The following is a 25,009-nucleotide window of genomic DNA, read 5'->3' on the forward strand; positions in this document are numbered from 1 at the left end:
GCACAAAATTTAATTATTTTAATTAAAATATTTCATATTTACTTGCACTGCAAAACATTTTTCACATTTTTTGAGAAAATTCACTTAAAAATCGCACGTTTTCACACAAAAATTCTTTGTTCTGAAGTGTACTTATGTTGTGGCATTATGACACCACTAATAACACATCAACACCCAACACATACTAACATATGGCTAGCAAACTACGCAGAGGCGAATAAAAATCTTTATTCAACACTACACATCCACCTGCATGATTGATTTGTTTATTTTACTTCGCGTTTTGTGCCTCTTGGCTAATTTGCGATGATGGGGATGAGTGATGAAATGATGAAATTGATGAATGGACATTCACAAACAACCAAGCCCGAGAGGGATTCGAACCCGGGACCCTTGGAGTCGCAGTGCGATGTGCTAACCACCCCGTCATTCACACATTTTCACAATCTTCACACATGTCACTTTTCACTGTATTCACATTGGTTCTCATTATTCGGACAAACACAAACATCCAAGACCTAGCGTTGCAGCGCGATGAGCTAACCACTCGGCCACAGGGTCCGGCCCACCTGCATGAAAGCAAATACAGACAGCGGAGGTATATAGTACATACCACGTTCTGACGACATGGATCTATTCTCGATAACATGTATTTGATCAGACTGTACTTGCCGAAACCTTGGCTTGAAAAAGCTACAAAATGCGCTATACGTTTAACTTGAGAGGATGCACACGCACACATCCATTTCTTCGGCAAGGGGCGTGGTTCAAACCGCTATTCAGGTACGCATTCGACCGGCACAAACGAAGGCACTATGCTTGAAATGTTCTGACAGTCTCTTCCGCATTTTCAGGATGAAAACTAAATTTGCGAAGTTGAAAATACCCTGAAGTACTTTCATGTAAAAGGCGTTCTGCACATATTTGGCAAGATATTAGTCTACCACTGCGATGGCATTTTCGGGTCCCATGGATATTACACGTGGCTCGGATCCCACTGATTGCACATTCAGTAGTATTGAAATATGAGGAAAGGTAGGTGATATTTAAAGACATTTCGCCCCGTTAAAAAATACATATTGAAATAGACCTAAACGGACGTCCACGAAATTAGGCGAGTGGCAGAAATTCGCGCTGTTGCCACGTCGGAGCAGAACCCCGTGTGTTCGGAGGTTTAAGAGAATGAAAGATCTCGTTGTAGAGTTGGTCCTTGTAATCCATGTGATACAAACTGACTTTATTTTCTCGAAAGGTCAGGGATGACACAGAAGTGCCCGGAGAGAGGTCTGTCTGACGCTCAAACTAGGCAACGCAGCCCGGTTGACGTTGCCACACAGTGCGCCCGTTCTCGCTTTGCTTTTCCCACGTGTGGCAACAGCGCAATTCTGCCCAGCCGCCTATTTTCATTGCCGTGCGTTTTAAGTCTACCATCTCAATATTGAAATTAAATGATTTTAAATTTCTATCCATTCCAGGTTTTTGTCCGGGTGAAGAGCAAGTTGGTCAAGTGGTGCGATGGCGTCGTTGAAAGAGCTGCAAGCAAAGGAATTTCACAATTTCTGCTCCAGAGGACGGAGGAGGCTCTGACGATTATTGAGAAGGCGATCTCCGAACCAGTGGTTCAAAATGATTACAGTCAGACAAATTTCGCAGGTAAGAACGTGTTTCAAGCGTGAGCTAAATTAGTCTTCACTCAATTACAGATCAACAAACTGAAATGACCCATGTCAGTTCTTTGCAAATTTTAGTCTTCTGCAATATTTAACCCCATCTGTGCACATATATTTTTGTTAAATAGTTTGAACACCAGGGGTGGGAAGACTGTCATTATATACCGTCTTCGAATTGACACAAATAAATACAGAGTGCTCCAAAAATAATGTTTACATTCTTTGAACTTAATAACAGGGAAACTATAGATAACTTGACTGGACTTTCTGTACAGTGGAATCCATGAATATTACCAAGCAAATTGTCCATGACTATTTTCATTAATTTTTCTATTAAATCCTATGCGTTTTTAAGTGATGGATTTTTATGTATGTTGGTCCAGAAGTTGTCAACAGCTTGTCTTCAGTTTTCTTTTAATTCTTGAAGCTCTTATTGGATCAAATAAAGTGCACGAACATTGTGATGGACAATTAGCACGGTAATACTCATGGATCCCACTGTACTTGAAGCTGCAATGTCTATGTTGAGCATGTGTGAGAGCATGTAGGCCTTCTTTTGTTTTAGTCCCGTCACAGTCTGCCAAGCACAAAATGGAAGAGGTGAGAATGTTTTATTTCGAGAAACATAAGAAGAATCGAATATCCATCCAGATCTTTTGATTTAACACACTTAAATTCCTACCTGTGGGGAACTGTGATGAATGCTGTGTACGGCACAAAGCCAGAGACACTGAGTGACGTGGGACATGCAATTGAGGCAACCTACGCTTCCCTTCCTGCAGAAACAGTATCTGATGTTTATCGATCTTGTAACGAACCTGAATGTTTGCTTAATATTTGTTGAGATATTAAGATTTTTAAATGTTTGTTATTTCAAATTATGTGCAAGATCCCACAGGCGACTATAGTTAGATTGGTACAGTTTTGTTTGGAACTTGTATATATGTTTATAAATACGTCATAATCTGTTCGCATTGACGTCACTTTTCTATCTCGGCTGAACCTGGCTGAATATTTTCTCCTGACGACGGACTGATTTGAAAAACAGGCGAAGGTAGAGGAATCAATAAGCATGTGGTAACGGGAAAATGAAATGCAAGAATAGTGTTATTGGTTTCCATTAATTGTTTCTTTAAGGCGATACGCTGAAATAAAGATTACGTGCAGAAACCTTCCTGTATTTTGGTTTGTTTTGCCTAACGTTGTGTGTTAGTGATTGTGATGTGAAATGCTGTAAGAATTGTTTTCGTTTCGCATCCTCACGCATCAAATGACAAAACTAAGGTAAAGAAACGTGTGTAAATCTGTACATTGCTTGTGAGTCCGCATACGATAAGGAATTATAAAACTGCGTCTAACTTTGAAAACCGTGTTGTATTTATTGTTACCCAGCAAGCCTTAGTGAATTTAAGTGTGTCTCATGTTCCCGACAAAAGGGGCAGCGGACTAACTTTGTAACGACTAGTGTCCAACTGGAGGACGTTGCAGTCGTTCAGATTGCACATAACGTATTACTGCCAATGGTGGTAATTTGAACATCTATAAATGTAAGGTACGTGACACCAAAAATGTTCGTGCTTGCTGTTATTAGTGTTCCTGTTATTGACGTTCAAAAAGTGTAAACACTATTTTGGGACACTCTGTATAAAATGTGCAAAATGTTCTAGGAAACTGTTGAAATGTTAACAATGTTCATTCTGAACACAATGTAGACATTACATCGATAATTAATCAATACAAAAATATAGATTTCAGTACACAAATTATTGTAACTTGATCTGTACACCACGGATTTACAGATCCTATGAGATGTGACAAAGTTAATTGAATCACGCTGCTTCTATTACAAGCTGCACTCCCACCTGTTAACACATCTAACACCAAACTGAATTTATACCTGAGGGTTTTCCAAAGTTATATCTTTTTAAGTAGTATGTTTTATTTTATAACCATATACAGGGTGGCCACAAAAAAGGTAACCGAATACAAGGTAACAGTTCTACATTTCGGTTACTTTTTAGGTCACCCTGTATATGTGTCAGCTATTGCTTGAACCTCATAAGTGAGCAGCAACTTACGAACTTTATACATTTTTAATCATCCCCCCCCCCATAAGGTGAATAATCTTACGTGTACTGTTCGAATATGTAGAAGGGAATAGGTGAGATTTAAGAGCTTCCTATTTTCACATTTTGTGAGTTTCATGATGTGTAGTATTTCGGTATCCAGGGGCGTAAGTAGCAACGTTTCAAGGGTAGATATCAATAATTCCCTATATCAAACATACGCGCTAATTTCCAAAATAATAGACCGTATAAAAATAAAAATGCACAATTAATGTACGTCATTATTGTATTCAAATGCATGTAAAGATATTTTCAGTATTAATAATTACATAACAATGAAACAATGAATGATATGTATACCTACACAGAACCGTTTCTAGATTGCTACACCTGAGATGATATTAGAAACCACTGATCCCTGAGTTTGTCTCAGCTGTCATTTGCTTATGTATGTATGTATGTATATAACTGTGGAGCAGGGCCGCGCATAGCGGCAGAGGAGGAGAGAAATCGAGTGGTGAAATCGCAGCGTTGCCAACTGTAGAGCACTGATCGTACATGTCCAGACCTTTGTCCGTATGCTAAATGTACGGCTTGTCAAAATTTCCACTTGCTGTTTTATCCCTAATATTTTCCTAAGAAATTCTTAGACCAAGCGAACGCACCTGGAGACAAACATATGGTCAGTTTGCCATGTGCGTACGGTATTGTCGTTTTCAAAAGTTTGCAACGCTGCAGAACGAAGGAGAGAAAGCGGGTAACTCCCGTCGCCCATTACGCAATCCCGTTTCTCTCACTGTTCATTGGTGGAACCGTCTCGCGTCACTACTTGCGCAGAGACTTGTTCTCGTTTGCCTGGTCTACAGTTAACTGGTATGGGAATTATGTTCACAGGACACTCTTTTATACACACACACACGCACGCACCACACACAGACATATTTCAAACCAAGAACAATAACCACCACTGTATAGGATATATTAATCTTAATCTTTTTGTCGTATGAGATTTTACGTCCACACAAGTCATTGACGTTTACCTATTAGAAATGTGACATTAGACTAGAATAAAAAAGTCAAGTCACCTTGTAATCAAGTGCTTGCGTGTTTGATTTGTGTTATGAAATGGAATAAAGAGAGCTTGCGTTTCTCTTTAAAGGAAACTCGGTCACTGAGGGACAAGGTCACGATTGAAGGTTAGTTCCTATCTACGCTGTTACGTAATGTTGATGCCTTCTGCGTGTTGGATATTCTGATCATGACTATTGAAGTGACGGAAGCAGAAACAAATTAGTGGGGAGGAAGATGGAACACAGAAAGGAATATTTTCCACAAAATACAAAACAAAAATTCAGTATTTGTGCTAAAAAGAAACCATTTATTCATCTACTTTTTCTTGTTTACGAGACGTCCACTATCTCCCTCTCCACGTCTGACAACGTCACGGAGTGCCAGTTCGTATGATGACTAACGGCATTTCCGGTCAGGCAATGTTATGTTACATTCCAAGTAGTATTACGCAAACGACGGTTATTTGTATATAAAAAGACAATTTTAAACAAACAAGATATGTTGTTTACATTTACGGAATCATCCGACTATTTATTGTGCAATATGTTCACGACTGGGAATTACAGCTCATACCGGGTGGTCAGAATTAAAGTTGCTCTACCCTGAGCACTCTGGGGGTCGTTCGAAGCAACGGATTGCACTGAAACTTAATATACAGGCTATGGAGACGACTGGGAAGCGAATTCTAGGGCAAAAAATAGTTCAAATTCTTACCACGAGGTGGAAATGTGGCGCTCAAATCTGGTGCACAGTGAACAACATCCCGGGAAACGATTCGTGGACTATTAATCACACTGTCTTACGGTTCCAGAGACCACTGACGTTGACAGGGCGCATATTGTACACTACTGTACCTAAAAATTACTCAAATAAACTCAAATTACTGCTTGTTGTTACCTCAGCGCCACACCAGCCTGGTGGTGAAAATGTGAACTATTTTTTTCAGCAGCATTAGGTTCCATAGCCTCTATACCAAGTTAAACTGCAATCGGCTGCTTCGACAGAGTTCCAGAGGGCTCTGAGTAGGGGCAATTTAATTCTCAGCGCCACATTTGCTCCTGGTGGTGAAAATTTGAACTATTTTATTTCTGTCTTCATTCGATTTTTAATGGTCTCCATAGCCTCTTTACCAAGTTTCCAAGATAGGGCTCCAGAGGGTTCTAAGTAGGACAATTTTAATTGTGGCCTCCCGTACTGGTGTACGCAGAGGGGGGTTGACGGGGCTACTTCCCCCCACACGAAATATTTATAAAATAAAAATTCAAATAAAGGTAACAATGTAGTCGGAAAAAAACTAAAATACTCTCGATATCTTTTTCGCGTTTGAATTACTTTAAAAACGAAAGTTTAAAATGGTAATTGGAGCTCAATATCTCATGAAAATAAAACTCCAACAATGGGGTATCGCCGTAATTGATTTACGGCGAAGCATGGCTATGATCCAAGAAAATGTTTAATCTCCCTCTGTTCAGTGAAGGTTAAATTCATGGCGCTGAACCCGCGTTCACATTCAGATGTAGATATTGGTACAATTTCAATTGTATTCACATAATCCTTGAGTGAGGTAGAAAGATGTTTTGCATTTTCTTTGTAGATGTGAAAAATCTTTAGTGACGCACACATGTTTCGCCTATATTAAAGTTCACCACCTGCCATGTCACCATAAAATACACGTTCTTATTCATGTAAATGCTATGTGTGTGTCCAATTAATAGTACTACATGCGAAAAGAAACCTTAGTCTTCAAACCGGTTATTCATATTGTGCACCAAAGATTGAAAAAATTGCTTTCGAACGTATGGTTTGATCTAACTTCTGAACTATCGTCCTCCTACAAGATGAATCAATTGTTTTCAATGTTTCAAGAATAACCATGTCAATTTTTCCTTTCTTCTAAGACCTGAAGGATTTAGGTTTTACTCATACAATGATAGCACTTTCACTATTTATAGCGAGTCTTAAAATATAGCAAATTCCATCATAAATAACTACTTTGGTTTTACCAATCCTTCAAATCTGAACCTCCCACGAGTTGATTGGTACCGTGTGGACCTAGTTTTTCTTAAAAGGCACAACAAAACACTTCAGATCTCAACAACTGACATAGCCCAATTTCAAAATTCGATACAAAAGTACTTGTGAAACACCAGAAGTCTGGAAAAAATATCAAACACATGACATCTAAGGGCAGGTAGGGGCCCCAACATTTCAAAAACATCGGGTGGGTTCAAGCACTTGAAGTAGAAGTTCACAAAAAATCATATAAATTATTGGGTGTGCTCGGGTCCCACGGGCCATAAATTGCGTAACGAAATTGTGTATGTAGCTATGATGCGGTAAACTTAATTGAATTCAACTGTAACACCATAAGTACAGTATGTATAGTTTACAAATGGGTTGGAAACAATGATCCCTGGTTAAGATGTGTGATTCATAACCAAAGATTTGATTGTTCAAAACAGGGAATTCTCCTATCCCCCTTCAAATCGCACCCTACATTAAAACGAATCGATGCATGTTGCTTTGATACTTTCAAATTACAAACTTCTGATTTTGTATTCCATCACATTCGAAATGGGCCCAAAACCAGGTGTAGAGCTTAATATGTTTCGGAATTATCTGTTTTTAAAATAACCATAAATTATAAAAAAATGAAGAAATCAAATGTATGTACATTTTCAATTAAAAAACAGGAAATCCGTTTGTGATCTTCTAAAATGGAACTCTCCATGCCCCAACACACACACACACACACACACATATATATATATATATGTGTGTGTGTATATGTGTGTGTGTAATATATATATATATATTATTATATATATATATTCATTCCAGTACTCAAGGCCAGCAGTGCTGGCTCATAGCATAACAGTTACAAAAGTATTTCACTTTTGGCTTTTCATTATTTCTTCCCTGTTACCGCATGTTAAGGTTTTATTTGTTACGGCCTTAATCTCATGCAAAGTGTTGAATAATGTAAAGCGGTTGTCAAAGTGCCAATCAGTGCTCAGATGAAGAGAGCATTTAACCTGTACATAATCGTTTGGATCAACGGATTACTGTAACTTGTAAATTATAAATTCTATTCTTTGTGAAGCAAGATAAAAGAAAGAAACATATTACGACTCAACCTTTAAAATTGTATAATGATAAGAGAACTTATGTATAAAATATTTAAAAGAATGTAACTATATTATGATATGAAAAATATGTAATCGCCGTGGGTTGGAGAGTAAACCCTAGGGCATGAAAGCGAAGATTTTGGGATAAATTGGACACTTCCTGTGTTGAATAGGAAGTATATCACCTGTGTTTAACAGGCTATAGGGACTACTCTTCCGTGTTGAATCGAGAGAAGACAACCTGTATTGAACAGGTTAACATATCATAAACTTCCAAACTAGTAAATACTAACTTCAAAGAAAGGTTTACTCATCCTCCCGTCTTACTACAAACTGTGTGAATTTTTGAAAATAAACAATCAAACCTATCTATGGTGTTCAGTGTTTCCATGATCCAGAGATGGCTTCAGTGAAGGTCTGAAGAGTCTTAAGCCCGACGGGAAGAGCATTGGGTAACAGCTGTAAAAGGAACGTAACACGTAAAAGAATCAACCTTGTGCAAGCCTCCAAGGTTCCGATATGATGCCATCCACACCCTCTTGTGGCGTGTTGACAAAACATCTGCAACACCCACCCTGTCCAGCCTGTAGGCTACAACGCCAGCAACGATCAGAAAAATGACCACGCGGTCTTGAGGATCCAATGGGAGGGGGTACGTTATGTGACGGGGGACTTTGTTTTCCAATAGAGGGCTGAAAAGAAAACCCAGAGTGCCATCGGTATAGTCTTCTTATGTCCTCAGTGTTGCGAACTGCACGATTAAGTGTCCACGTGCACTGTATACTGCCAGCGTTCAAAGCACACGAGAATCGCAAAATATGATTGCTGACATACGTATGACATATTCTATGTGAAGATAAACGTTTCAAAGCGTTCGGTCTATTGAGACAGCTAACACGTCCATAGAAATAGACTCATCCGCCAAATAGAGTTGGTAAAACTGGCTGGCAGCGGACATACAATTTTTTTCAAGCGCTTTGAGAGGTAAAAGTTACCGTTTTTCGTGCGTGTGAATTTCTATTTATTTTGTTTGTCTTTGCGCACATATCTCTCTCTCTCTCTCTCTCTCTCTCTCTCTCTCTCTCTCTCTCTCTCTCTCTCTCTCTCTTTCTCTTTCTCTTTCTGTGTGAGAGTGTTGTGAAATCAAAAGTGTAAAATTGGACGTTGAACTCCAGCTATTCCTGAAATGTGCTAGGAGAGAAGGGCTTCAAATGTAACCAACTTTCAAACTACGAAAAGTTCGACGGGTTGTGTGGAAACCGAAAGCTTCAAAAACTTAAGTGTTTCCTATTTTCTAAGAAAAGAACTACGTGGTGCCAAAGTGGATTTGTGAATATTTCAACATGTTAAAATTGTTTCAATCATCTGCTGCATTACATACGTTTGACAACAGACCAAATGAAGTTCAAATAAATGAACAACTGCGCCAAGACATTCATCTTTCCCCTTAGAGGCGTTAAGGAAACAGTATCAGGTAGAGTGCTCATTTCTGTCAGTATAACGTACCATGTAGAAGTAATGAATTCTTGATGTTTTTAATTTTTCTGGATCTGCTTCTCCAACGGAAAATGTCACCGCACGCCACTGATATATATGGACGAAAATTATACTCTCTCCCAGATGAAAAATGTTCCTGCGCTGCGCTACTGAACGCACCAAGTTCACAGGTTCAGCCCCCCCACCCCACCCCCGCGCCCGAAAAATATCCTGCGTACGCCAGTTGGTACCCGGTATCTATGAGGGAAATTGCACCACTCGGCAGGTGAAGACGTTGAGTGGTCGATTCACGATCTCGGCACGAAAGGTTCGAGGGTCCAGTCCTGGTCCTGCGTGTGCGTTTGACCGATCGGGTTGTAGAGAGTGGGGTTCTGTGAACCTCTCTTCCACACATACACCCTGGACATATTGTTTCCAAACTAACGAGGCTATGGCACCTGGACACACCGCCAGTATAATCCTCTAGTCTTGTCTACTGTCTTAGATTTGTGGTTGTCATTTCACCTCATATCATCTAGTCACCATTTATCTTCATTTTCGTGATTCGGTTCCCACTCTAAACTAGGTCCAGTTCGGATTAGCCTATCTGTGCACAAAGTGGACTTGAAAATTGAAACTCAAAGCATTTGAAAAAGTGTGCCGTAGGTCAAAAAATAATTACTCTTAGGGTGAACTCGAATCATCACAATATGGGAAGTATTATTGTATAGTAAATAGTATTTCCCGCAGAGTAAATTGTTCAGGGTCTCCTGCTAGGCCAGAACATGCACCACGTGACCATTGAGAGTGTCAACTTCCAATACCAGAAAATCGTGACACACTGGTTTATTCAGCTTTCCCTGTAAAGAAATTAAGCTAATGGTTGCAATATTATAACCAGTGTTAGGGAGCAACGACTTACTTGTGACTGTAACTAGCTGCTTTTTATAAGTAAATTCTTTTAACCGAGGTTTTTTTAACCGTTATCTTAGTTAGTTTACAGTTGCCTTAACTAACTAACTAACTTACTCTCCAGCCTTCTTAAACCCAAGGGTTTATGGTTGCAGTAACACAAACCTTCCATCTGTCCCTATCCTGGGCAAGATCAATTCCATCTTTTCAATCCTTACCGATTTCCTTTAGGTCCATCTCAACGTTATCCCTCCATCATCCTACAGGTCTTTTACCATCAGGTTTCCCAACAAGAATCCTGCAAACTCTTCTTTGGAAAAGAAAGGTGGAGCTGTGGCCACTTGCAACCACGAAATTCTCCATGGGTACTACTCAGAAATTTGCAACCCGATTGCTGAATAATTATAGGTTAACTAATATTGCAATGACAAGCCTCTAGTGTATATTTAATTTGTCGTTGTATCTGCAATAATATTAAGTAAAGGGCTCGGATAGCATACGCAGATGCGAGTGCTATTGTTTGCACGTAAAGCGCTTGTATGTTAATATTTCAGAAGAAACGTTAACCCTAGCTCAATGTAAGTAAGAAATAGTTCTTATCTTCTTGCAGGCGGCCACTATCACGCACAAAGGACAATATTACCAAGTTACAGACTCATTCTGAGAAGACCAGTGACATCCGTGTACATCGTTGTAAAATATGCGTTCTCGAAAATTTTGGACATGCATATAAGGATTGTAAACATTTTCTACCGAAGGGAGCGGATAACAAAGCAGAAATTGGTAAGAAGAAAACATTTAGGTACAAAATTGTGTTACAAATCTTATGCAGTTCCACATTGTGTAACCTTCTCCACTCACCTGTCTCCTCATCCCTTTTACGTCGGAATTAGAGTTTCTAACATGGGGTAGAGCTCAATTAGGAAGTTTACATTATGTAACATTCTCCGCCTCTAACTTCTTTTTCCACAGGGCCACATTAATTTCGTGCTAGATCTTGTTTACTGTTTCAATCTCTTTTTGGGCACTGGCTCGTGTTCCACAAGAGTTATATGTTTGTTTGATGTTAAAAAAATCGTTAAGAAATTTTAGAGTGATTTCGTGACAGCCAATTGTCTGATTTTGTTCCATTTCCTATAATTTCCTTTGTGGATTCATGACAAGTTCACCTGGCTGAGGTACATAATAGATTTGTAAAAACAGTACCTAAAAATAGTATTTATAAAAATATTTAAAGCTATACATTTGTACATTTTTAAAAACAAGTTAAGACTTACGTCTCCCTTGTAGCTTTGACTGTGAATATGATTCATGAAATGAAAACGATTAAAATTGGGATCAAAGCCGCTGTGCTTCCATCTGGGATCGAACATTAGTCACCTTGATTTCAAGACATAGCTTAAACATTACGCCATTCAGAAGGCCTTCATATCACGTACAGACACATGACGTCGCGTAGGGAAATTTCCGTGCAGGACACGATTTTCTCATTCAGTTTTAACACCGATTGAAAAGTAAGTGATATACTTGGATTATTCCTGGTTGCCCCAGTTGTTGTCACATAGGAAATAGAAGGCAGACTGCTCTGACTGTGATAATGAGATTTAAGAATCAATCAGTCTTTTATTTTGGACCGAACAGCTTTTAAGCTGTCTTTTGTCCATGATTTCTTTTTGGAACATGCATAATTACTTTACATTTCAATTGTCGTTATACCTACCCCCATTATTTCACAGAAGTTGTATTAAAAATATTTAGAACAAAAGTTAAATAATTTCCCTTTACATTTTCATGTTAAATTTTCTCAAGAATGTTAACGAAGTACGTGTTCCGTTCAAACCTCCCAAATTTCAATTGATCATTGCTAAAAGGTTATGAGAGATAATGGAATGCAAGTGGTACTAGACGAAAGAGAAACTCAAAGAATTTCATTTCATGACCTTGAAGTTCACCGTTCTCTCACTATGCAGCGCCACAATTGCATAAAGCACAATGGCGACTCCGCAGCAGCGCGCACAACCTGTATTCTGGTATGCAGAGACCAAATCAATTAATACAGTGCAAATAAATTACCGGAGAGAATATGGAGGTGAAGCACCTGATGGAAAAAACATTAAGGCATCGTGTGCGAAGTTTTTGGCGACTGGAAGTGTTAATAAATAATCCGGAGGTTCTCGTCGACGTGTTTCGGAGGAGAAGGTGGAAGAAATTCGAGCGGGATTTCAGAGAAGCCCGCTTAAATCACTTCCCCAAGCTTTCAAGCAGTTCAAGGTTCAAACTTCGCACACCATGGCTTAATGGTTTTCCCATTAAGTGCTTGACTTCCATATTCTCTCCGGTAATTTCTTTTCAGTGTAATGATTGATTTGGTATCTGCATACCAGAATACAGGGGTTTGCGGGACAGAATTTTTTGGGTCGGGACGAGATCGGGACGGGAAAAATTTGGAATTTCCCGACTAAGTCGGGAAATTTTCGGGTACGCTCTAGAAATCTCGAATTCTACACGTCATTTTCACTTTAAGTGATTGTTTTTGCATTTCTGGAATAAAAACTAGCAATTTCAGATAAGGTCCAGAAACTTACAATGCAGAAAACGTCGAGAATTAACGACTTTTTAAAATTACCATTTGGTATTTTCCGACTGCTCGGGATCGCAAAAAGTCGGGAAGTCATTTCCCGAAGGCGGGATAGGGACGGGAAATATTTTTTCCCAATCTCTGTCTCGACTTTTCGGGATTCCTCACACCTCTACAGAATGCAGATTGTGTCCGCTGCTGCGGAGTCGCCATTGTGCTTTATGCGATTGTGGCGCTGCATAGTGAGAGAACGGTGAACTTCGAAGTCATGAAATAAAATTATTTGAGTTTCTCTTTCGTCTAGTACCACTCGCACTCCATTATATTTCATAAGTTTTAGCAATGATCAATTGAAATGTGGGAGGTTTGAACGGAACACGCTGCATATTCTACTTGAACATCTGGATTGACCATCAAGTTTATAGGAAATTAAACTTTTAAATTACATAAAGTTTCGATAATGTATTTCTTTCCTGGGACATTCCAGTATTATGATGCACATATGCACTTTTCCAGTCACATTCGCATCTCTTATTATTCTTTACTCCAATTATGAATAAATATTGTTTAGTACATAAATATCCCGATCTCGGTTTGTTTGTTAAAACAATTACATTTCTTGTACCACCGACACGATGAAGCCGTGTTTCATGTGGCTTGAATTGAGCAATTGATCTATATGATTCACCAACTGTTACTACATCATGACAACACCAATCAAACCAAACATTCAACATTTTCTTTCTCACTCTAGGCAGAAGATAATGATAACTGCGTTGCTTAATATTTGGAAGACACACCACTTTCTTTGCACACTCATAAACATGGAAATTGCATGTAATATTACAATATACTTTAACCCAAGTAAACTCGATGGTTACGAAATTTTTACATGAGGATTTATTGAGATTTATATTATCAAAAAACCAGACAGTCCGACAAATAAATTTAAATCCTAATAATGACAAAAAAATTGTGTTCTTAGTAAAATTCATAATCCTTAATTACACTATTGGTTCGTAGAAGTGTGAAATTTTAGGCTAAATTTGAACCAAATGATGTTGTACTTAATGAAATCTGCTTCTTTGCAGGTTCGCTGTCTACGAAGGCAGAAAATGCACATGACAATAGCAAAGGTCAAAGGACTTCTTTACAAGAAGAGGCAAAGCGAAAAGAGCCAGAATATGCAGGTAGGGAATGGATTTTGTGGGCTCTCTCATATAGGATATATCTCCAGGCGATATCATTAGGATATACACAATGTCCAGATCATATCCATGAATATCCATTAGACGTCCATGCGATATCTAATCCAGGATATCCAACTGTGGATATACATTGGACGTTAATGGAATGCCCAGCCATCAATTGGACGAACGACTCTAGACAAGAATATATAATCATATATCTTTATCCACAATCAAATAAAAACAAGCAAATAGCGTCCCGCTCACGGGAACCAAGATTGTGTGAAACATATATCCGAATGTCCAAAACATGTCAAAAGGTTATCCACAGAATCTCAAAAACATGTTCAGAAATGATCTTCAGAATGTTCAAAACGTATTCAAAAATTATCCACAGAATGTTTAAAATATATCCTTTCTGGATATCATATGGATGTCATCTGAACAGACATGGATATCAATGAGATATATAATGGATGTCCAAGGGATATTCCTGGACATCCTCTGGATATCGAGAACTGACACTAATATCAAGAGGATGTCCATTAGATGTCTCCTGGATATAAATGTGCTGTATGGGTACAGAATCGTGGGGAGTAAGTGTGGACATCTCATACAAACCTAGATCATACCATTAAGCAAGGCAAGTTCATCCATTTATTCACTCTCTTCTATCAAAAATTCTCCCGAGGTAGTTACATTTTTTGCCTACTTTCCTCACACCCTAACTTCGTAAAAAATTACCCATTATATTTTTGAGATTGGTTCCATACGCTATACAGTTTTATAGAAAATTTATAGCACAGGATAGCGGACGTATCACAGCAAAAAATTGGAATCTTCAAATACATCGTCTGATCACTCAAATGTAATTTGCGGAACCTATTTTGCATAGTATGGGGATGGATTAATAAACATGGTAGTTTTCAACAAATATGATTTCCCTTACCCCACTTGAATCATGTATTATATCTAAAAGAAGCTCCAGTGGATTGGGATCTTCTTTCCAAAGTCATGTAGACTACACATAATTTTGTAAACTTCAAATATGCCCAAATATGGAAACTATTTATGTATGTGTGCAAATGCATGTACACACATACAGGGTGAATCAAAACGTGTGCACACTCAAGGAGCGCAGAGATATAACATTTTTGCAATAGGAAGCCATGGGATACGAAGTAATCCAAACTCGGTACAGGCCTGTGAAGCTCAGGAACCACGTGATTGCAGGAGGTAAGATCCGATCAATTGATCCTCGGTAGTAACTACCCATTAGCTAACCGCAGAACTCTAGGTGATGGTGTTAGACACTTCCTATCCCGCTTAGGAGCCAGATTGCGGAACCAGCGTGCTTTCCTGATTGGACACCTGATTGAGAGTCGTTGGTGAAGCAAAGGTTGACGACACGGAAACGCTTTTACCCAGGCTACTTGCACCATGTGATGTGGTTCGGGAGAAGCCTGGGGTATTTGGAGAGCACGCCAGAGTTTCCTCGACAATACAACCGTTGGTTTAATCCAGTATAAACCTAAACACAAAGTGGGTGTAACCCCGCTCCTATATTTTTCGACACTGCGATCGTCATTGTTGAATGCTTGATATGCACACATGCCTGATGGTTTAAGAGCCCAGAATATCGGTATGGAGGCCGTCATTTACGTAGCTCAGCCGAATTCAGTGCCATGTTCTGGCATATAATACGGGGCCACGGACGTGAAGGCATCTTTCATAGCTGCTCGTAACTCTTGCGTTGTGCGAAACGTGTTATTTCTGACTCCGATGATGAGTCCCCAGAGATGAGGTCGGGACTTCTTGGGAGGTCAGGCTAAGGAAGCTGGGAAATGTTCAGAATCTCTTCTAATCCACCACCTGGGAAAGGTATTTTTCAGATAATGACACACTTGCAACGCAAAGTGCGCCAGAACATGGCGCAGAACGGCTGTGCTACGAAAAAGACTGTCTCCATACCGATGTTCCAGACTCTTAAACCATCAGGTATGTGTCCATATCAAGCATTCAACAATAACGATCGCAGTGTCGAATATAAAAGGGGTACGCCCACTTTGTGATTACTCTGTGTGGATGTAATATTTTCCTAAACGCACAACCATGAAAATAGGCGACTGGGCAGAATTGCGCTGGTGACACGCATGGGACTCGTAGCAAAGCGAGAGCGGGACGAAAGTCGCTGGTTCCCCCGCACTGTGTGGCAACGTCAACAGGGCTGCGTTCGAGCGTCAGACCAACCTCTCTCTTCGAGGCACCTTTGTGTCATCCCTGACCTTTCGAGAAAATAAAGTCAGTTTGTATCACATGGCTTACAAAGACCAACTCTACAACGAGATCTTTCATTCTCTTAAGCCTCCGAACACACGGGGTTGTGCTCCGACGTTGCAACAGCGCGAACTTCTGCCAGACTTCTAATCTCGTGGTGGTGCGTTGAGTTATATTTTTTTTACAAGTTACTATTGCGTCATTGGCATGTTGTCCATCATGTAATATCTGACTTAGAAATGGCCGTATTGGCTCAGGAAGACTTCCAAGCTCATGGCTTTAAATTTTCTTTATTACAACTTTCACTTGTTATTTCTATGAAATTTCTCTACTAAATTTTCAACTTAGTTTTGAATCAAACACTTTCAAATAATATATTTTAGAGAGATCTCCAAGAGTGATGCACACAATCGAAGTATTGATCGTTAAGGACACGAAAACACGTATATTATTTTCCTCATAAGAGCACATAGAAATTGAGTTGGCGTTAGTCCAGTTTATGCACAGCAAGGCTAATCAGGACTGGACCTATAGTTTAAAGTTGGATCCGAACCACTGTGTACCTCCACCGGGTATTCGCAATTCTTAAGAGAACTTTGCTTCAAACTATTTCTGTGGTTAGATTCCACTGTCTTTATTCTGTCATTAAGCTTTACCTAAGGTCTCACGTCTTCAGGAAGTGATGAGCGCTCCCCGAGGGTATTAATGATAATGCTGTCACCCTGCAATCAAAGAGACCTGGATTCGATCCGCGGTGGAGCCACACTGCACGCACAATGATTCGTATCCGACTTTAAACTGTCCCGATTAGCCTATCTCAGCATAAAGTGGACTTAAACAAACTTTATGTAAGTGAATTATTTAAAAAAGAGGATAATATTCACAAAGATTGATACATATTGATACACCCTATGTAGAAAGAGGCGTGGTTTCGATGAGCGAATAAATATTCAAGTTTATTGGAATCTTTCGGACGTATTGTTCTATGCTTTTGAAAACGGACGTCCAATAATGTATCTTCTGCTCGAAAAAAAAAACATGTTGGTTCATTCAAAGCGAAACTAATAATAATTACGAGACATGACTGAAATATTAAAGATAACTTGCTGAAGAAAATTAAACTATCATGTTAATGTATTTTTCTTAGATGCTACAGAAATTTGTAACAATGTAGTATCACTGAATTTATTAAAAATAATTTAATCCTTAAGTTAAGTACAGGGTGTTTCAGAAAAAGGTAACTGAAATTTAGCACTCGAACTATGTTCAGTTACCTTTTTTTTACACACCCTGTGGCTACAGCGAGGCATCCTGCAGGAAAAATAGTAGGGTACACTACAGTACTTGCTGGACTTCCCCAAGAAATTTAGTTCAAATATTTCAAACGTAACATATTTCACGTGACGTAATTTGAAATTTGATACTTTTTTTTCTAAACCCTATTACAATAATTCACTACGAAAATGCTTTTTTCGCTAAACGAGACACACAGTATTGCCTTATTGTCAAAATTTGTTTTTTTTGTTTTTTTTACCTGGTGCATATTTATAAGAAGTTTAGGTCATGAGTGCATTCTCAATTTTTTTCTAATGATCAGTATGCTTCAAAAGTGGTCATCACATAATACAATTTTAACGTGTCCTAACATAAGCCTTGTTCGCAACTAATGTAATTTTTAAAAAATATTCTCCTGCAGGGAAGAAAAAGAAAATACGAGCAGTGTCTTTCATCGGAGGACGAAGAAGTTGAAGACAGCTTCGAAACGAAGATGATGCGAATTTCGATACTGTACAGTTTCAAGGATCCTGATCTTACGGTAAATTGACAAATTCAAGAAACTAATCGCAGACAAAAGAGAGTCGTTTTGTGTATGAAGGTTTCGAAGCATTCTTTGATCTTAGTTCTGTAGTACTAGCACCGTAAAATGTATGGCGAAGTAAAAACACATAAATAATACTAGTTTACAAATGTATAAAGACGATTTTTATAATTCAATTGGATATCATTGGAAAACGTCCTTCGTGTCTCTGCACTCTTCAGCTCCCACTGTGCCTACTCTAGTGTTAATCCTTATCGTTGCAATTAGTCAAAAGTGGCAGAAAACGACGCTAAATAACAAAAATACAAATACAGTCTTGTGTACAAGTATTTGTAGATTGTGTAGTACTCAAAATAGAATTCTATGTTTTCCAGGCGATGAAGAAGCCCTTCAGACTCTGTTCAGAAGTCCTCAGTGACGCAGTAATGCTTTATCTTCTAAATTGCCGAGTGCAATATTTCATTGTTTCTTACTTATAGGGCATTCCACGTACAGGAATTATCAAAAACCCATCATCTCAAATATTCTTCAGCCTGCCCCCGTGGCGGAGTGGTTAGCACATCGCGCTACGACGTCAGGGGTCCCGGATTCGATTCCCTGCCTGAGCATGGATGTTTGCGAGTGTCCATTCACCAATTTCATCATATCATAATTCATCCCAGTCTTCACGAATTAGCCATAAATTGCCACAAAATCGAAGTAAAATAAAGCAAATCAAATTTTCTTCAAATTTTCTCCATTTGTTCCTCACCAAAATTTCAAATTCATAATATGTTTGGACATTTAGTTTAGGAGATACTTGGGTGTAAAGTTCGCCGAAACTCAGTCGAAAAGAAATGGTATCGTACATCCATTACTTCAAGACCTCATTGAGTGGTTACAATTTATGGAAAATGTCAATTAGTCTTAAGAAATATAGGAACTTGCTCAGAAACACAATTTTTGGAAATTTTGAACAAAAAAAAGTACTCTAAGAATAAAGACAAATTATGGATCTATTTCAAATTATAGTTTTTCACCATGAGCCCCACTATGAAAATGGATGGGAATTGCTATGCTACAATGCAAGTTTAGCATATGTATATTAACAAGGCCAAAATACATAATGGAGAAATGTTGAGAAACAAAACTATGCTTTGTTGAATCCCTCCAATGTGGTAAATTAAGATCGGAACACTGACCTCCTAAAGTAGCATCAAATTTTTGGTTTGTACCTTTGTTTGAATTATTTGTGATATGGTATTTTACACCACACGCCATTTTAATATTAGTAATATTTCTGACACTTTTGACTCTCCATTTACTTTCCACCTTTTTAGAAGCATTATTACACTCCTAGAATAGAAATTCTTATTAAACTCATGCACCATACATGGGATTCTACTTGAAAATGTGTGCGAATCGTATATTTACCAACTTCGCCATTTTTAGTTGAGATCTTCACATGAGTTTGGTACTTTCGGCCAAATTTAACCCAGAAATTCCATAAATGACCATGTTTGAATCCATGCTAAAAAAAAAGGGGCAAAAATTCTAAGCAATTATTTTTTATTTGCAGACACCCTGTAGAGAGGTCTACACGCAAAACACAATTTCAAGCTTTAGATTAATCCTTTCACGTAAAAAATCTGGTTTAAAAATGTTATTTATTAACAATTGTTATCCAAATTTCCGGCTACAGTAAAGAAGTGATTTTAAGCAAAACATTCTCAAATATCTTGGAAAGATCACCTCAATAGCTACCAAAATTAATTTTATTTCAGATGTCTAGTTCCAATGCTTGTTCACATATATTAGGTTTATGTAAAGAGCTACGTGAGCAAAAAAGGTCATCCGCCATTTTGGATGAAGGCCGTTGTAGGAGAATTAAGTGCATTAAAAAAAACACCGTTTTTGATATCCTAAAATATGTACTGTACAAACCTGTAAAGAAATTATTTTTTTTCTAAAATGGTCATGCAACCAAATATTTTCAAATTGGATGATTTGATAAGAAATGACCCCACAATGAAGTGGGTTGATGTGTAACAGTTTTGCTTCTCCACATTTCTCCATTATTGATTTTGACTTTGTTAATGTACATTTCCTATATAGCAATTTCCATCCTTTTCAAAGTTGGGCTCGACGTGAAAAAATTAAACGGACCACTATTTTTTTAAAAAAAAAAAAATATATCGTTAGGCCTAGAGGGAATTTGGGGATTTGAAAATATCATACAATTGTGTTTCCAAGCAGTTTCGCTTATTTCTTAAAAAAATGCAAATTTTGAATAAATGCTAACCATTGAATGAGCAGCAAATGTCTTGAAATAATTAATACGCAATCTCGAATGAGCGTTAGCGAAATCTTTACAATCCTGTATATCCTAAACCAAATGTCCAAGAATATTAGAAATTTGAATTTTTTGCGAGGAGCACATGAGGAACAAAGTCAGTACTTTGAAGGAAATATGAGATTGTGCGTTAAATAACTGTGAGATGTAACATGGTATTACCTTATAGCTATGGTATCCTTGGCTAGAATCTAAGTTACCGACAAGGAGAACATTCATATTTCTTTTTCAATTTCAATTTTCCTCGCCCCTTAATTGAAAAAAATGGGAATTTTCTCCTTGTCGGTAACTTAAATTCTGCCTCATAATTAAATTATTAGTCGATTGCTTCATTATACGTTTATGCAATACAATTCTACAGTGTGCAATTTGAAGTTAATTTAGTGAAAATTCATAAAACTTGAATTAAAAAAGAAAAGTGAAAACGTTAGAGATTGGATGCGTTTAATATTGGCGAGCTCGAGTTGTGTGCTCGATAATCATATCTATCGATCACTTGATTGTTTAACATCAATGGATTTGTGTGCACTAATTATCATGTTCATTTCAGATCGACGAGACTTTCGAGAGCTCTTACGATTCCTATCTATCTGATGGAGAAGACGAAGAGGACACTCCTAAAGTGAGCAGGAAGTTCCAAAGTCACTCTGCCCCCAGCTCCCCATATGACACTGACGACAATGCTCTCTCTGAAGGAGAATCCAGGCAGAGAAGAGCGAGTTCCGAGACGCTGTTCCTCTCGGATGTGATGAGCGACGACCTTTCCATGTACTCAGCCCTGTCCGACGATTCGACGCAATATTCGTCTCCGACTGAGTTTGAGGAAGGTCCTCCACGTTCTGTAGAGGAACAGCTCCTCACCGAACTTGACACGTGAATGTACTGGATGCAACGTTGACATGGGAAGTGTCAAATTACAATGTTTTTGGGCACTTACTTTTATTGTTTGTTGTTTAATGCATGTGTGTTTTGAGGGAGAGCTAATGCTGTTATCGAAATACGTATACTACAGGCTATGAATGGTGTATACTGTATCTACTGTACATAATTGTTATGCAATACAGTTTGTTCGTTTAATAACTTCGGACTTTTCGTCGTCCTTGCCTTTTTTAATTTATTTTGTTATTGTGAACCATTGATTAAAATTATTCATGATTAGGGATCTGAAGTAGATGACAAATCATTTTTTCTGAACCTTCAAAACAATGCTATACCTGATATCAGTCACGTTCCCATAAGTTAGAACCAGAAAACATTGCTTTTATTTCGTATTTTGCTTCTAGATTTTGTTGAGAAAGATGTTTTTACCAGTACCGTACGCAGGATTTTATCGGGGGGGGGGGGGTTATTTCTAAAACTTTCTCCAAATTCACATTACCATAGTTTTATTAAACTTTAATTAAATAATAATACTCATAATTAATTAATAATACTTACAATTAATTATTTAGCTGAATTACTACTAATGCTACTACTAATACCACTACTATAGTATTTATGAAACAATAGAACCAAATTACTTTCTAGTTATTCGATCTTTATCAAATTCTGGGAGCATTATTTTGTTTCTTTGTTACGAAATAATTGTCTGGTCAACGAGGTGAGACGTTTTAAGTGTGAAGAAAATCCATAAAAAACAAGAAAATATACCTATTAAAATAAATTGAAATAATCAAAGTATGGAACTCATCCAAGGAGCTGCTGTCGTCTGGTTGGTAGAGCGTCTGACAACCACGCGGGAGATCCGGGTTCGATTCCCGGAATTGGTTGAAATTTTTCCGGCTTCTTCCCCGCATAAATATCCCCGATAATTCACATCTGGATTGTCTCCCTGTTCTTACCAACAAAACATTTTACAACTCGCGATTAAAATTACCACCTGAGCGTTAGTGTCGCTTCTAATATGGCCGCTCTATGTAGGATAAATCTTTGTTTACATTCAGTAGTAGTACGTAATAGCAGCGTGTTGTCATTTCTGGTATGGAAGAGACGTTTAAAATACGCGATATTTTTAAATATTGCGAATGCGATGTGAATTCCTTGAACTATAACGAAGGTGAAGCTGTGCTGAGAGCAAAGCATTTAATTATGATTAAAACGCAGACGAATGTATACGCACTGGTTCTTCAAAGCAATGCTGTTTCATCTGCACCTCGGTTGTAACTGGGGCTCTCAGAAATTATTTGAAAATAAAGCAATTCACAGGAGAAAAATGTAAACATGCCGTTGCAGTTCTTTCCCCAAAGAGGCAGACTGGTTTAATAACACAGGATAATAATAATAATAATAACAACAATAATTTAATTGAGGCTACCTTCATTCTTCACTGAAAATTGACTTACTGAATGAAACAGCAACATTACATGTCAATTTCCTTTATGATTAGGCTACATACATTAATTAATTCTCAAACTACCAGTATTTTCATCTTCGCACTTAATTGACATGCACCTGTTCCAAATTAATACATACTACATTGTTTTCGAAGAAAAAATGTTATATTCATGAAGAACAATTTAAAACTTACTTTCATGGTAAATAAAGTGAATAGACTCGTGCGTTCTTGGTAATTTCCTTGCCGCATTTCAGTTATGCCAATCTTGTCAATCAGTTCTGTTTTCCCTGATTTATTTGCAAATTTCATTTTGTTGATTCCACTGGGTGGAAATACATGTAAGCTTTTCACTTGTCCTGACCCACAAAACGATTTAGAGGAAAAAACTGAACAGTAGACGTTACTTTTTCGCATGTTCTCCATGCTTTGAACGGCTTCAACACAGCGAAGTGTCCTACTTGGAGTGGGTTCCTGAAAATCTCACCAGATGGCATATCGGATAATTTTAATCGCGAATAGTTAAGCTTATTGTCGTTTGAATAATTGTCTAGTCAACAAGGTGAGACATTTTAAAGATACATATTCAAACGTGCTGCGGTAAACAATGGGAAGGTGTACTGGTGACTGTATTCTTGTCCGCCTAGCCTTTGTCTATACATTAGTCGCTTACAACGAACCAAGAACTTTCTTTAGTTAATTCTCATTGTTCACACACAAAAAAAATACATGTTCATTGAACACTGGGGTGGCTGATGGGGTTACAGCAAAATACCCCAGTATATATTCGGTCCATTTATATCTGAACCGAAGATACCGTACTTGCATATTCTCATATCCTCCAGTTTGTTAAAACTTTAAAACAGATTTTTGATCAAAGTAAACAGAGAAGAGGTTTGTTAATTACCAAAAAATATATAGTTTTGTATACTAACATATAAAAAAACAAATATATATTACAGTATATAGTGTATTTTTATATTTTTTTGTTTTATAAATAACATATATTTTTTTAATTATTTTAATTAAAAATGTCATCTTAAAAAAAAAATTTGTATATATAAAACCCATCTCAAATTTTATAATTCTTTAAAATTAAGAAACCAAAAAAAATTGTATATTTAAAACTAATTCCAAAACTTAATTATAAAAAATGAATAATCAATATTTTTTAGATCATATTATATATGATACAACTGATATCAATAATGAAGCATTAGATATTCCCCATTTTCTAACTAAACTTAAACCCCAAATTATAAATAAAATAAATAGTCAACTTACAATATGTTCTCTCAAAAAAAAATATTTTATCATCAAACTATAGAAATTCTTCGAATAATCAAGAAGACATTTTTTATCATTATACCCTTACAAAAATTCTACACTATAGTAACAAACATCAATTAGATGATATTTATGATAGCTTTTGTGAAGAACTTAAGTTAAAACATGACAATTTTGAAAAAAGAAATTCAGGATGGTCACTTTGTGATACAGACCATAAGCTTGAATTGAAAATAGCAAAATATCACCCTCTTGGAGGGGGAAGTGGATCTAGTTATTTTAGATTACCAGAACAGATCAGAAACAAAAAAGGTGTATTGAATATTCAAAATGATGACAATAAATGTTTTCTTTGGTGCATCATAGCACATTTTCATCCAGCTAAAGATAATAAATATCGTGTTTCTCAATATAAAAAATATGAAATAGAATTTTAAAAAGCTATGAAAGGAATAAAATATCCAATAGACATTTTAGCTATCGAGCAATTTGAAAAACAATACAAAAAACACAATAATCGATCGATAGCTGTTCATGTTTATGGTTATAATGAAAAAAATGATGATATTTATGTACTCAAACAGAATCATTCATTACCACATGATATACATATTATAAATTTATTATATGTTAAAAAAACACTACTGTCTCATACAGGATCTCCAAAAATTGACAAAAAGTCAAGTAACACCACATCATGGTAAAATTACTATATGTGATAGATGTCTGAAAACATTTTATGGAAGGGGTAAAATATCAAGCGAACAACAATTAGAGCAACATATTAGAAATTATAATACTCATCCTCATGTAACGTATAAATTTGCAAAGAAAAGTATAAAATTTTCTATGTTTAAGGCACTGCTAAAACATC

General features: G+C 37.3%; 1 protein-coding gene across 1 annotated transcript in view; it reads left to right on the plus strand.

Moving 5' to 3' along the window:
* The window catches only part of LOC146001301 (uncharacterized), a 36,446-nt gene extending 14,850 nt beyond the window's left edge, over positions 1 to 21,596 (plus strand). Inside the window, exons 3-7 of the mRNA XM_083138608.1 lie at positions 1,476 to 1,653; positions 10,934 to 11,106; positions 13,993 to 14,091; positions 18,062 to 18,181; positions 21,067 to 21,596. Of these exons, the coding sequence (XP_082994734.1) occupies positions 1,476 to 1,653; positions 10,934 to 11,106; positions 13,993 to 14,091; positions 18,062 to 18,181; positions 21,067 to 21,393 (897 nt within the window). The 3' untranslated portion in view covers positions 21,394 to 21,596. The remainder of the gene's footprint in view (positions 1 to 1,475; positions 1,654 to 10,933; positions 11,107 to 13,992; positions 14,092 to 18,061; positions 18,182 to 21,066) is intronic.
* Positions 21,597 to 25,009: the final 3,413 nt, after the last annotated feature.

Source organism: Lepisma saccharinum, chromosome 17, assembly GCF_977018435.1.
Source record: "Lepisma saccharinum chromosome 17, izLepSacc3.1, whole genome shotgun sequence".
NCBI classification, from domain to species: domain Eukaryota; kingdom Metazoa; phylum Arthropoda; class Insecta; order Zygentoma; family Lepismatidae; genus Lepisma; species Lepisma saccharinum.